The sequence below is a fragment of the Castor canadensis genome, chromosome 15 (assembly GCF_047511655.1).
Source record: "Castor canadensis chromosome 15, mCasCan1.hap1v2, whole genome shotgun sequence".
NCBI classification, from domain to species: domain Eukaryota; kingdom Metazoa; phylum Chordata; class Mammalia; order Rodentia; family Castoridae; genus Castor; species Castor canadensis.
In genome coordinates this window covers 5,195,781-5,210,979 of record NC_133400.1, presented here as the reverse complement: position 1 = coordinate 5,210,979, position 15,199 = coordinate 5,195,781, and the positions used below count along the sequence as shown (strand labels likewise).

General features: G+C 43.3%; 1 protein-coding gene across 6 annotated transcripts in view; it reads left to right on the top strand.

Annotated features, from left to right (window-relative positions):
* Cdh13 (cadherin 13) overlaps nt 1-15,199 on the top strand; it is a 1,135,782-nt gene that overhangs the window by 524,706 nt on the left and 595,877 nt on the right. For all 6 annotated transcript variants that reach the window (XM_074055575.1, XM_074055576.1, XM_074055574.1 and 3 more), the window contains one exon: nt 2,785-2,993. In XM_074055575.1, the coding sequence (XP_073911676.1) occupies nt 2,785-2,993 (209 nt within the window). The remainder of the gene's footprint in view (nt 1-2,784; nt 2,994-15,199) is intronic.

Sequence of the window (15,199 nt, the reverse complement as noted above, 5' to 3'; positions counted from 1 at the left end):
TGAGGAATGATTAAGAGTTACCAAGGTGAAGAAGGTAAGAAGTACCTTGCAGCTGCCCAGAGTCAGCAATCAAAGCAAACATGTAGAAAGGTAGGACTGTGAGGGCACATGTGGGAGGGTGGTATGTATGCAGTGAAGACAGAGACCAGCGGGGACTGATGGACGGCAGACATGGAGGACTTTGATACAATGTACCATTTTGCAGTGAGGAGCCGAAGTCTTACAAGAGTCAAGAAGACACCATCCCATAGTTGCAATGGGAGTGTCCAGAGCTGACTTCCAAAACTGAAACCAGGCATGCACAATTAATCTTGGCTACCAAGACAGTCAGAGAAAGTGAGCACCTGAAAACTGCCAACACCATGTCCATTTGAGCATCCACACAAAGATGGTCCTGGAGCCTGAACAGAGAGACAGTAACATGTAGTTGGCTCTGTGTAATATGCTTCAGGACTGGGTAGGGCTGAGTGAGCAGGACTGAGCAGTTGTGATAGGACCCCAGGAGGGGTGTGCTTTGCTGGGGTGGTGGTTACTGAGACCGTATAGTGCTAAGGGGTAGAGGATCAGATTCCTTGTTACTGTAAAGATTAAAAAAGACAGTGCTCATAAAATGCACAGCACCGAGCCACATATGTGGAAGGTGGTCCATCTACACTAGCTATTATTACTGTCAGCTAATATGATAATTACCTTAGTCATTATCTTCTCAGAATAGAAGGATCGGTTCAGTTCATAAGATATTCATATGGCTTCAACAGTATACCAGGACCTATGTAGAAGCTGTCACCAAAAGACATACAGGAGAGAGTTCCTAGTAGCAATATTTTAAGACTCCCAAACAGAAAATAGCCGAGGTGCACATTAGTAGTAGAAGAAATAAACCTAGTACAGTCACATACTAGAATAGGATGCAGTGATTAAAATGAATATGATGTTCCAGATACGATACAGTGATTACTATGTCATCATTCAGATAAAACACCTTGACTAGCAGCCCATGGAAGAATCTCACAAAATGTAATTCTGAATGAAAAAAGCCAAGCACAAAAGAAAACATGGTGTGTGGTTCCATTTATATAAAGTGCAAATGCAGGTGAAACTAATGTATGATATTCATATTCAAGGGTAGAAGAGGGGGATTTTACTCAAAAAGAGCAGGAACCAGTGACAGTTTGTGCCATAGCCAGGTGATGGCTGCACAGATATGCCAACACTGTAAAAATTCATTGAGTTGTACGTTCTGATGTGTGCACTTCTCTGTATCTATGGCATGCTTCAATTAAAGGCTTACCAAATAAACGAGCCTGCTCAGCAGAAAGCTAAGAGCAAGTAGTGGACCCTTATCCATGGTTTTGCTTTCCTTCGTTTTAATTACTTCTAGTCAGCCGTGGTGTAAAAATCATTAAATGGAAAGAAAGGCAGAGAGAGAGAGAAAAAGAGAGAGAGAGAGAGAGAGAAGAGTGATCCACATAATTTTTATTAAAGTATATTGTTATAATTGTTCTAGCTTATTATTGTTGTTATTAATTTCTTACTGTACCTAATTTATAAACTAAGCTTTGTCATAGGAGTGCATATACAGAAAAGAAATCTAGTGTATGGTTTCCAGGATCCACTGGGTCTTGGAACATACCCCCATAGATCAGGGAAAAGCAAGCAGTACAAGTCTATGCTCTCCTACAGGGGTCTTGAAACCTAGAGCGGAAGGCAAATACGCAAACACATGCAGACAAAGGGTGGGAAAGCCATAATAACAGAACTGTATGCCAGCTACAGATGCACCCCACAACACCCACTGCCCATGTGGTTCATCCAGGGGGATGAATTTCCTTATTCCTTCCCTCACATGACTAAGTCATTCAATTGTAGGAACTTGGGTCCCATTCTTCACCCCCGTATCACCACCACCACTGCCTCCATCTCTGATACGCATTACTGGTACACACCAGGCTAACTGCTTCTCTTGGCCTCTCTTCCTGCCTTTCTTTAAACCACTTCATATAAGCCAAATTTACTAAATAACGATCTTTGGATTGAGACCACTGTGTTTTCAAAAAGCACCCGGTTTGATTCTCATGTACCCCATTCCCTGGGAAGCCCTGATCTCCACTAGAACCAAACCATACACCAGATCCCGATCCCGTTCACAATAAAGACAATCAGAGGCTTCCAGGAAATACTTTGACTTACTGACTTTTATGTTTGTATCCAAAAGACGTCTCCAACATGTCCTCTGCTTCTCAACAACCCTGCCTCATTTCCAATTTGCCTCTGACCAAGCGCATCTAGTTACTTCTCTTTCCTTTAATCTATGTTATTAATTTGTCCCTACACCTAACCCCATGCCTTTGAGTTAGCCACAGTGCTCTCCATCACCTTTAAGGCCTTCTAATCTTCTATTCATCTTTAAGTTCCAACTCAAGTACTGTCTGTAAAAAGCTGTCCTCAATGCTCTTGAGTGCTCTGTAGTTCTGCCCAGCAATTCATACATGCCAGAACTAGACCAATGTCTTCCAATGTTACTCTGCCATTGCCACCCTCAATGTGGTATCTACCCTGTTCATTTTGACATCCTCACTACTGAGCACCTGCCCTGAACACGGGAGGTGATCAAAGTTGTGTTTTGATTGAGCAAAGTCTACCAGCACAAAGTCACATGGGTACAAAGGAAAGTGCAGGGGTGGGATTAGTGAGGTATCCTCAATGAATAGGACAGAGATATGTCAAGGACTAAGTTGTCCAACCTGCCCACCCTCTTTCTTCTGTTTGTTTTCTTTTCCTCAGTGACCTTCAGTGACTGTAAGGGTAACAACAAGCTGCGCTATGAGGTCTCAAGCCCACACTTCAAGGTGAACAGAGATGGCAGCTTAGTCGCTCTGAGAAACATAAGTGCAGTGGGCAGGACTCTATTTGTCCATGCCAGGACTCCCCACGCGGAAGACATGGCGGAACTCGTGATTATCGGGGGTAAAGACATCCAAGGCTCCTCGCAGGTAATTAAGCTGTTTGGGATGAGTTGGTTCCAACTCATCTGTCTGTCTTGAATGGAAAATGGGCCTTTACCGTGTTGACCACATACTTTTATTATTGTTGTAAATCCAACTTTAAAAAAAAAAGGTGAGTGAGGGGCAGAAGGAACTTGCTGTTCATAAATTATTCTGCTGTCAGGCATAGCTCTTTATTGGGGACCAGATGATGTCAGCAGCTCTGATTTTTGTCAGTCTTGTGGTTTAGTCTTCCTTCTGCTGGCTCCACTCTGAGAATCCCAACCTCCCTGCCTCCCAATGTGGAAGTCTTTGCAGCTTCACTTCATTCCCCGGGGGCTGAAGTTCCCTGAGAGAATCTTTTTCTGATGATGCCAACAACCTTGAGAATGAATCTCATTAGATCACGTGCCCATCCCAAACTAAATTCTGTGTCTATTTGTGACACTCTGATTGGCCACATCTGGGTGACATGTCTGTTTCTGAAGCCAAAGTAGAATCAGATCCACCCACCTAAACACATAGACTGGGAGATAAAGAAGGACAGCTATGCAAATTTAATTAAGATGCTATTATCAGAGGAAATGGAATTGATGTTTGGCAGAAAAAACTACATTGGCCTACTAGAGTTGTATTGCAAGGCAGCAATTGTATATGGCACCACTCCTTTGCCATGCAACAGCATCCATGCCCTCCCAGTTGCACATGGGTATTTATCCCTACACTTCTACACTTTATGAGTGTCATCAACTGCTTTTCAGGTTCCCTGACTGTGTCACTCAGAGACATTTTTCTACAGTGGATATACCTATTTCTCCTTCATCAAGAGCGCAGAGACTGGCTTCTTGGTTAAAGGAAGTTTCAAAAGATATTCAGGAAAACTCTTGCGAAATAAATGACAGTAACAATGGTGTATCCCCAGCATGGTGTGCCCAGCCTTTTCTCCAACCTGATGCTCCGGTCTTCCACAAAATTTTGAAGCCCATGATTCTCATTGCCTTTCTCCAACTTCTACCCTCCCCCCAAACCTGACTTCTTTGTAATTTGGCTCAGTAGAGGAGGAAGAATGGTGCCCCAGCTGGGAGCAGAAATAGTACAACTGGCAACGTGAGCACTGCCTTCTTGCCAATACTGTCTCCGTGATCTTAAGAGAGACATATAACTTCTTTATCTGAAGACTGGAGGGGTTTCACAGGCTGGGATGGCACAGAAGTGGCCCATGCAATGCCCCACTCTGTCACCATGTTCCTGGCAGATATGGCTAATCACCTCTGGCTTGACCTGAGTATTTTTCCCAGTGTGGTACTTTGGGAACCCACTGTCATTCAATCACAGAGAGGTGTTTCCAGGAATGGAATGTATTTGCCATACCTGGACTACATGAACTCCATAATTCCCCTTCCTATCTGTGAATCTGCAAGTTAAGGACAGATCACAATTCCAGAACAAAGCACAGTATGTCACTAATGTTTTCAAAGGAAATTGGGTATTGGTGAATATACATACCAGCATGGAAACCCATTGACTCCACAAAGGCAAGCTTTTTTCTTACTTAGCCACTGCCATTTTCACAGCATCTCACTAACTCATGATATAAATGTCTTGGTAAATAACTAGAGCAACCGAGTTGCCAAGGTATGCTGCAAAAATGCTTCTTAGGAACACAGAAATGGTATGAAGACTCAGGTAACGGGGTGGTCTATAGCACTGAAAGTGTTTATGAATCCTGGTGGACATTGTTTGTCATGACTGGGGACTCATCATTCTATGCAGGAAAGACAATGTCAAAGTATTTTGCTTGAAAGAGAGCAGGAGGAAGCCTGGGAATTGCTCAGGACAAATTGTACCTTGTGGCCATGAAACCCCAGTCTTTCCCCTAGTCCTTGAGGTCCTGAGAGATGCTATTCTGAGTCACAATTCCATTGAGTCCCAACCATTTCTCCTTTGCTGTGGTCTGAGCACAATGTAGACGAAACTTGACTGTGAGTGTTTGCTTCCTATGTAGCACACACCAGACCCCAATAGAACAGGACATTCATCTCCTGCCTAGGGTAATTTTATGAGGTTTGAAAACAGTCCTTATGAAGATGCCAAGATATGTCCATGATTTATAATACAAAACAATTAAAAAGGAAAAAGATAGGTATCCTCTGATGAGAGTACAGACCTTCACAGATATTTAGTTGGTGTCTAGTCAGCCTCTCTGTGTGTGGTCAAATGGGCCAGGGTTCTAGAGAGGAAAATGAGTGAGAACAGGAGTTTCCCAGTGCCTGGTCAGGAGGGAAAATGAGTATACACGAACATAACCACTGTTGAGTACTACACAGGCAGGCAAAAGTGATGGGTGCTCTGTGCCTTTGAAGAAGGGAGAGGTCAGGTAAGTTGGACTATACTACTTGGGCACTTGGTACTACTTTCAGGTGCTTCAAATGCTGGCTCATATAATTTAGTAACTTTGAATCATGTGCTATTGTCCCCATTTTACTGATGGGGAACTGAGGCAGAAAGAGATGAGTGACTTGCCCAAGGTCACACAATGATAAGGAATAGGATGGAGTAAGACCTGAGCACTAGTAATCCAGCTCCAGAGACCATGCCTCTGGCCTCTCCATGCTCCCCATCCTTCCCAGAGGAGACTAGGCTGAGCTGATCCTTGAAGGATGGGTCTCTCTAGAGAGTGAGGAAAGCCTCATGAGATTAGAGAACATCTCTTGAGGGAAATGTCTAATTGTCTACAGGATGTATTTCTCTCTAGCTATATGACCTTGAGCAAATTGCTGTACTGCTAAAGACTCCATTTGGTTTTGATTTTGTTATTCATAAAGAACGGATGATAATAGACCTCCTAGGGTCTTCATGAGGATCAAATGAGACAACACAAGACGCAATAACAGTGTACATTTAGCTGATGCTATGGTGATACCCAACACGGATGCTAATTAGAAACTCAACCCTCTCGTGCTTCAGTCTCTCTCCTCATGTCCACAGCATGCATCTCATGGGCGAGGAGGCTGAGAGGCAATGAGGCTATTGCTTGACTGGTCACTCAACAAGTAGATGACAGAGCTGGGTGGGACTCAGACCTCAGCAGCATGGCTCCAGAGCCCTCCTCTTGACCAGTATACTCAATTGCCCCACCACTGGGACAGAGCAAGCACAGGTAAAGTTCACCTCCCACAAACAAGATAACAACAGCAGCAAGCAGGGCCTGTGACCCAAACTAGCAGATTATGGAAGCCCATGCGATACCCTCCCAGCAAGTTCTCCTCTCATGACTGAAGCTAACAGAATGTCCCCTGTGAATTCTGGCTTCACATTCCTCTTCCTTGAACCTTGCATCCCACTTCTACCCAGGCCTTTGGGGTTCATGACGTTGTGTTGTATAAATGTGGGTGCAATGTATCTTCTCACTCTCAGCCAGGAGTGTTGCAGTTCCCAGAAACAATTTGCCGATTCTGAAGGGTTAGCCTTCATACTCTGCCCTTCCCACACTAGCCATTGTCACACATCCCAAAGGAGAGGCTGGAGGGGGATGCTGAGTTTTTCACAGGAATAGGGGATTGGTAGGAAGAGGGATTTTAGATTGATGTGACAGGCAACAGGGAACCATTGTGGATTCTTGGGTAGGGGAACAGGCAGGATGAAAGTAATCTTTGGGGAAATTCCTCCAGGGGTCTTGACTGAAGTGTAGAAAAATGAGAACTAATGGTTAAAATAATGACCAAGACAATTTTTTGAGAACTTACTCCAGGGGAGTTGTTGAAGTGTGTGCATCTCAATGCATACTTTGTTACCACTCCTAGGCCCTAACCTGACATTGACAGAAATGAGAAAAAATGCTGGCCTCTCTGTCCAAAGGCCCATCCTCTTTCCTACTTTGGTAGCCTACTTGGGTGGCTGCTGCCACTGCTCATGAGTCAAGAGATAAGCTCACGAGTAGAGCCAGTAGTAGCAATGGAGGAAAACAAGAACTGCAAAGAATGGTTTGAAGGAAGAAAGAGCCAGGATGCAATATCTGGATGATGCTAAACTGTCTAGCCAGGAGGATGGAGATGAGTGGGAGCAGGCAAGGGAGGAGTTGAATGGAAAAGATGTCTAAGCAGGTATGTGTTTGTGCTCCTGGGCCATGCTGATAGAGATGCCTCTATGGCCAATATGGGGCTGCTCTTAGGGTGTGTGAAGGAAAAAGAACACTAAACAGTGGTAGGACCCTTGGCTTGGGTGTTGACATGAGGAGGTTCACATTCTGCTTCACCACTGATTTGTGTGACCTTGGCCAAGTCACTCACTCCTCTGATATCCTTGTCTATGAACTAAAGATAAAGAGTAGAGTTTATACCGTAGCTGGGAGAGCATGAGACATCAGGCAATCATGGAGAGCCTCTGAGGAAAGATAAGGAAGTGGGGAGAAGTATTCACTGAGGCCATGAGACAGAAGCCAGAGACTGGGGTGGAGGAGAAAGTGAAGTCAAAGAAAGGAAAGAGGAGATATCTGAGCAGGAGGTGGGGCACCCACAGAACCAAAACAGGAGATGTCACAGTTGCTAACTTCACATCCCTGTGTGTGTGCAGGAAAGATTCTAAAAGACAAATGCAGTCACAGCACAGCCTAGTCACCTGTGTGAACCCAGCCCTTTTTAATGGAAAGATGCACCTCTCTTTCTACCTGCTATTGTGGCTCTGTGTCACCTCGAAAGCCTGTAATCTGAATAAAGAAATCCATTGCTGGTGGCTTTATTACAGACTCTCAAACCATTTCTGTATTTTTAATGGGCCGCCCAGAATCTTATACTGCCGTTCCTAGGCTGTGCACGATCACCTTAGATCTGAGTTGACCAAGGTGCAATTTAATTCCTAGCTTTTGACAGGCTCTGAGTTATTGTTATGGAGGTGGTGAGTTTAATGATCCAGGCACAAAAGGGTTTTCTAGCCCATGGAACCACAGAAGGTGGTGATGAACCTGGCTCACAAAAGTGAGGCTGGATGGAACCCTTCCTTCTCCACGTCCTGCCCAACAGGGACATGAGGGAGAACAAGCATAAGGGGGGTGTGTTCACCCGGGTGGAGAGCTTCAGAGATTTACCTGGAAAAGATCTATGTTATATTCCCTTATGCAGAGATGTGTAAGTCATATTCATCATTTTCCAACTTGCTTCTTCCTTTCCTCTCTTCAAAAGACCACCATATGTTTATTTTTTCTTTCTGAGTTGAGAAATTGTAGCTTGCATGACTGTAGATAATTCAGTTCTTCAATGGGGAGAGTCAGGTGGGGTTCTAAGAGAAACATGGAGGGAAAGACCTAACCAGCCATGGGGACAGGAGAGAGGTGCTCCCAAAGAAGGGAACTCTCAGCTAGTCCTGATGTCCAGTGGAGTTAGCCAGGTCAGCTTATGCTGGCCACTGGGCATTGGGGGTCCCAACACAGGGCACACAGTCCAGAGAAAAGAGCAGCCAACATGAACTAATAGGAAGGCTTGGTCCATCCATGACAAGATAGTGGTTTGGTAATAGGGGAGGCAGAGCTCAAGGTAGGGAATGGTGTGAGAGGGGACCCTCATTTCACTCAGTCACTTGCTCAAATGACATTTATTGAGTACTGACTATGTACAGGCACTATACTGGGGTCTAAAGATAGAGCAGTGAACACATGGAAGGAAAGAAGGGAGGGACGGAAGAAGGAATGGAGGAAGGAAAAGAAAGAAGACGATGTTCCTATATTCCTCACAGAGCTAAAGCGTCAGCAGGGAGCCAGGAAACACCTAAGCAAGGGAACAAATACATCATCACAAAGAGGAAGACCAGGAAAGAAAAGACTAGTGCTAGGAATGAGGCTGGTGGGAGGAACCTTCCGGAATGGGAACAGGGAAGGTTCTTGGAGGGGATGGCATCTCAGCAGGTCAAGCCACTTAAAGCATGAGAAGGAATCAGACGTGAAGGAAGCTTCAGAGACCAGCCAGGCTGCCCCTGGAGGACCTTTTCAGACATGTTCAGTCTTCAGAACCAAGGGCAGATGAGCTGACAGGCAGTAAGGTGTCATGGAGCAGAGGGCCACCCCAATATGCTTTTTGTATTTGAGGAATAACCAGCCTGGGAGCAGGCACAATAAATTCACAGCACAACCTGTGGTCCCCACAGATCTCCATGGGAAAGTGGGCTGCGGGCAGCCCCTGCTATTCCTCTGATTTGTTTATAAGGACTCAGGTACCTGGGTCAAAGCATCTAAATTCCTCAAGTGCTCAGAGCCCAGGTTCCCAAATTCAAGACGAAGTAGGTACCCTGGGTTCAGTTCCCCATCTGGAAGTCGAAATCAATTCCTACAGGTTCCTAGGTATCTATTCCCAGCCTGACTTCATCAGATTGTTCAACTGATGTCAGGACTCTGTACCATTATCTACAGTCATGTAGACCCTCTGCTGGTCTGTGCTTATCTCCATCTCGTTTCTGAGGCTCTGAGTTCAAGGACTGTTGCCAGGCAGGAGACTAAGGGATGGCAGACCACCTGGGCAGGAATCTCAGTGCTACACTTGCCCTGTGGTCCAGCTTCCTCCACTGTAAAATGGGCTATAATAGTACTGACCCAAAGGGATGTTGTGAGGATGAAATGAGTTCCTACATATAAAGTGCTCGGAAGAGTAACAAACATGTTTAACTGCCACGAAAATGACATTTGATTCTCAAGATTGGATTGTCAAAGCCAGATGTATGATACACTTTAGGTGAGTGAATGAGGCAAGTTGAGACAAACTGATGACATTCCAGCATTTCTGCAACTTGTATGGAATTCAGGATCAGGGCGACTTGATGTTGTGACCCTCCCTGTTCCTAGATGCCTACTTTATCTGAATCAATGACTAAACTCATAGAGAAGAGATTCTCTATTTCTCTAGGCCCACTTAATAAACACCTAAAGACTTGGAAGTATTTATGAGTTAATTAAGAGCAATTTACACTTCTTCACTGGAAGCAATTCAAGGTGAAAGTGGACCCAATAAAGGGAGACTGAACGCTTAATCAATTTGCTCAAATTAATTGCAAATAATAATAATCATTTTGCCCCGTTTTGTCATTTTAAGAATCCCTTAAAAATAAAATGCAGACAGTTATGACAGAAATGGAAAAGGTTAAATTTAAGGCTTGTCTTATCTGTTCATCATCACTGCAAACACACAATTTAAAAGGCATAATTTTGGCCCCAAATCTAGTTTCATGGATCAAGACGGGAATAGATCCAAGAAAATAAGGAAAAAGGGAGCAGCAGAGAAGGAACCACATGAAGAAAGAGTTGTTTTTGTTTTTAAGGTTTAAAATAAAAATATAAAATATGTTATCAACTGTCCAGAAGCCAAAACACCGATGGCGTTTCCTGATATGTAGCTCTCCCTGTGGGAGATTACCATGTTTATATGTACTACTCTCCAGAACCTCAGGATTTCATTTGTTAAGTACTGTGAAGACATCTTGTGTAGCACCCTAAAGCAGTGGCTGAGACATCCTCCCCCCTCCCCCTGTTCAGGGACGTTCTGGGGATATTTAGCCAAACTGTGATGGACAATATTAAGGAGAACCTAGAATCACCACAAATTTGCATCAGATCACACATTTTTAGGTATCAGTCACATGGTACCTAGTTTCTCAAGCGTTGATTTTCTCATCTGTCCAATGGAGATTCTATCTCGGCCTTGTGTGGACGACATATTGGGATATGTACAGTAGATGAAGCACCATGCCAAACGAGGTGCCTGGCTACAGATGATTCTCAGTCACTGGAGTACCCAGTAAGTTGCTGTCCCTTCTGTAACTTTCCCTATATCTCCTAATCTCACATTCTAGACGAAAATACTTCTGCACACTCATTACTGAGATAAACACCAATTTCTTTGAGTGCTGAGACAGCCATCTGCATCATCTCTCTTTGTTTTGGTCATTATATCAGCTAACCTCCAACACACTTGCGTACAAGTGACTTGACTTCATTTCTTTAAAAACATCCCAGATGATTTAAGTCTGAGAGCATCCAGCTAAGAAAAATGATTTAGCTTGTCTAAAGACCTCATCACACCAACTAAGAGTGACGTGGAGTCTACAGAACTGGTCAAATATATTGATTTTGCTTACATGAAATATGTTTTACAAACATCCCAATGGAGGACCAATCTGTACGTTTCTGTGACCTTAAAGATATGATGAATTAAAGATGTAGAAACATAATATGCAACTGATAACAAGTGTGACAACTTCAAAGATCTGTGAATCACCACTCTCCATGCAAACGTCCCCACGTACTATGAAGGGAAATTAGTATCCATTTAACTGTCACCCAAATTGGAAAAAATATATAGCTCGAAAATTTTCATACAGATCCCAGAATTGGGCATTAAATAGGGTATTAGGCTGCTCCATTTTGACACAAGCCTACATTTTTGTGTTTATGGTTCTTAGCTCCAGGACACCATTCAAATACAGATAAAAAGACATCCTTCGATTCATTAATTTAAGTAGATAACAGATTGCTTTGTGGATCAGAATCTACAAAAACTGTATTCTGAAGATTAATTTTTATTGAAATGCTTGGGGGAAAATAACTGATCCTACAGAAAGTATGGATAACTGAAATCGGCTTCTCTTTGTCTTAAAAAAAAATATGTGAATTTCATTTTGCATTATGGTCCAACAAATCCCATGAGCTGCATTCATCATCTGAAGTTTTCTTATAGTCGCACTGAAAACAGACAGGTGAAATCAGTTGTGATGATGTATTTACTTAACTTTGTATGTATCCATGTATCCTATCTCTCTAATGTGTCATCACTTGTCATTTCAACAAACATTATTATTATTAATGATGCATTTATGTTTCCTTTCTATTGTCTTTTAAATCTAATGTGATAGCACAGTTTGATTTAGACTATTATTTTTGGTATTAGCAGTAGGGGGGTTTGAACACCAAGCCTTGCTTCTGTTCTGTGCATAACAGGACAGGCTAGTTAGCTAATGAGCACACAAGGCGGGATGAAGATTACGTTCAAAGACACATACAATGCACAGCACAGCAAAAAACAAGAGACTGCACACCAATTGACTCAGCCCTTGAAATTAAAATCACACTCTGATTCCCTCAAACTTGTCACTTTAGGGCAGGGCTGCTCTCCCGGTTGTTAAGGGACATGGTCCTGCACATGTACGGTGTTTAGCACCATCCCTGGCCTCTACACACAGGCCAGCAGCACACCTTCCTTCCCTATTTTGGAACAAGTAAGGTCTCCGATCCTCACCAAAAACCCTCTACAGTGCAAAACTCCCCTCAAGTCCCAGTGAAAACCACCGTCCTACTGCAAAGCCCAAGTTCAACTGCAACTCTAACATTCTGACTAGAGGTTATAAAGCAGTACTTCATCTCCTCGAGTTCCAGAGCTTTTCTTTGAGCTGACTTCCATACAGGTCACATAAACACTACACTTCCAACAGCCTCAGGTTCAAAGAACAACAGGAAGACATCCCAAATAAGTAATGTTTTACAAAGTAGGTGGTCTTCCTTAAAATTGTCAAGGTCATCAAAAATAGAGAAAAGTCTGAGGAACCACAATAGACAAATGAGCCTGAAGAACAACTAACTGTCAAGTGCCATCCTGGATGGATTCTTCCACCAGAAGAAGGACATTAGGTAAAAACCAATGGGATGTGAGTAAACCATGAATGATGTGCCAACACTGGATCACTAATTGTCACAAATATACCTCAGGAATAAGAAAGGGTCGTAGGGAGTATAGAAACTACACCATTTCTCTGCAAATCCAAAATTGATCTAAAAAATTAGGTTATTTTTAAGAAGTCTTCATTAAAAAGGGTGTGTGTGGTGGGGGGAATTAAGAAAGGATTAGAACAAAGCTTTGAAAGGACCTTTTGCTCATGAAGGCTACATTCTGGGGGCCCTCGGAATAGAAGATGCCTGAAGGGGTTGTTTGGATTAAGGAAGGAGATCAAGTGACTAGAAAGGTGAGAAAATAAAATTCTTTGTCAAAACCAGGATGAGCGATCCTCTTGATTTCTGCCTCCTGAGTAGCTAGGATTACAGATATGAGCTACCATGTGCAGCCCAGGTGATTTTTAAGTGCTCCCTGATCACAGGAGGCAAATGGCTGCCCATTGGGCAGGGATGCTATGGGATACCCTACAGGAACACGTACACATTTTGAAAGAAGGATGGAAAGGACAATTCACTGAGTGTCCACCACACAAGAGCATGGCCTTAGATACTTTCACACATGCATCTAGTTCTCTGCTCCATGTAGCCACTCTGTGCAGAGACTGGGAAAGGAATGTTCTTCCCACTTCACAGCTGCAGAGGAAGCTGGGGCCCAGCATGTTAAGTCTTTATCTGGCAGCAAGCAGCCAAAGGAGTTGAACCGAGTCCTCTGACTTGACACAGTCTCTGCTGTCTCCACAATACTGACATTTTCAGCTTCACCATTGCTCTTCTGTTACCCAGAAAATATTAGGAAAGGATATGAGAAAATTACAAAGTAGTTAGGAACAGAAATGAATCCAGAGTTGAGCCAAACCCCTAAAGAAATTGGAGGTCGGTGGACAAGCTTTGTGTTGTGACACTTTTAAAAACCTTTCATCATGAATACAAATTTTGGGAAAGGAACCTCCTAGAATCAGCCCAAGGATTCTTTTGCACATGTTTCTAAGCCAGGACCTTATTCACCGCAATGAGCAAGTGTAGGGAAAATGCCCTCCGTTTATGCTTTGTAAATGATGACTTCCCTTTTTATTCTCTTGTGCACTGACTCAGTCCTCACAACAATGTCTGGAAGCAGCTGGGGCTATTCCTGTTTTGAAACTCAGGAAACTGAGACCCATAGGTCCAGGTCTTACGTCATGGGGCTGATCACGTGACGGCCCCAGTATTCAAACCCAGAGTGTTCTCCCAGTCCATTGTTCAGTCCACAGCTACCTCCCAGGTAGCCAAGTGGGGTTTTTCAGTATTATCTGAGGTAAATCTTTCCTGTCTGTGATAAAAGAGAGAACGATGGGATAAAACATACGTTTTCTAGGCTCCAATGTGCCTCTCCATGCCCGTCTTTTAGGACTACCATAAATCAAATACTAGTGAATTCTGAATGCAAATATTGGAATGATAAAACCTCTTAAATTTCCTTCTTGCTTAGAACTTCATCCAAGAGCCATTCCTGTGGAGACACCTGGTCATGGTGAACTTTGCAGTAAAGATGGCTGTTGTGCTTAGAGATGAGATGACAGAGAAATTTCAGTGATTAGAAATAAAGCAGATGAGAAACTAAGCAGCATTCAGGAGAAAACTTGAAGGAGGTGGACCAGCCCTGTTGCCATGACACTTTAACAAAATTTCCTTCACCAACAGAACCTTTGGAAATGGAATCTCAGGGAAACAGCACAAGCCATCCAAAGAAACCGTCACCTAGGTCTGTTGGTAGAGTCTGCTCCTTGTTTCTGAGTAGAAAAGATCTAGTGATGGGGATCACAGTTTCTGTATAGACCATGGCTTTGTGCAATTTGTGGCAGATGCCAGAGTGACATCTCCTGGACCCTGTGGATTCTGCTCCATCCTCAGTTCAACTGCCTGTTCAGGCAGAGCCAGGTAGAGTTTCAAGATATCACATGGACAAACAGGAAGCACTTGCAATCTATCCCAGGGCCTGATCTTATTATAGTTGGCCTTTTTTCCTGGCTCCTGTTAAAGAAGTAGAGCCCTGTTCCCCTCTGCTCTGCAACCCTTAGAAGTATTACATCAAAAAATAATAGCAAGAGTGCCTGTATCCCATTGGGGTCCTTCACAGGGTCTGACACTGTTATTTGCTGAATTGGTTGTGTCTTTCTTAATAAGGTAAGAAGTAGCAAGTCAAATAACAAAGATTGTGTGTACATGGTCATCAAAATTTAAGACTGTTGCTTTTCATTTTAGCAGAAAAAAATTTACTAACACTTGTTCTTTTTTTCTCTATCATGCAAAGAAAGATGAATCCTCAAAAAAAAAATCCTTTGAGTAATACCCTATGTATGTTTTCAGAATTTTACACATCAGTAGGCCTAAACTTAGGCAGAGAAATTGCAAATTCACAAAGATGGCGTCTTACAGCTCTGACAATTCCTAAAGACGAGGGCAGGGGCTAACTACAGATAGTCAGCCTAACTACAAGTATTCCAGGACTCAGCACCAAAGAGGCTCAAAAGAC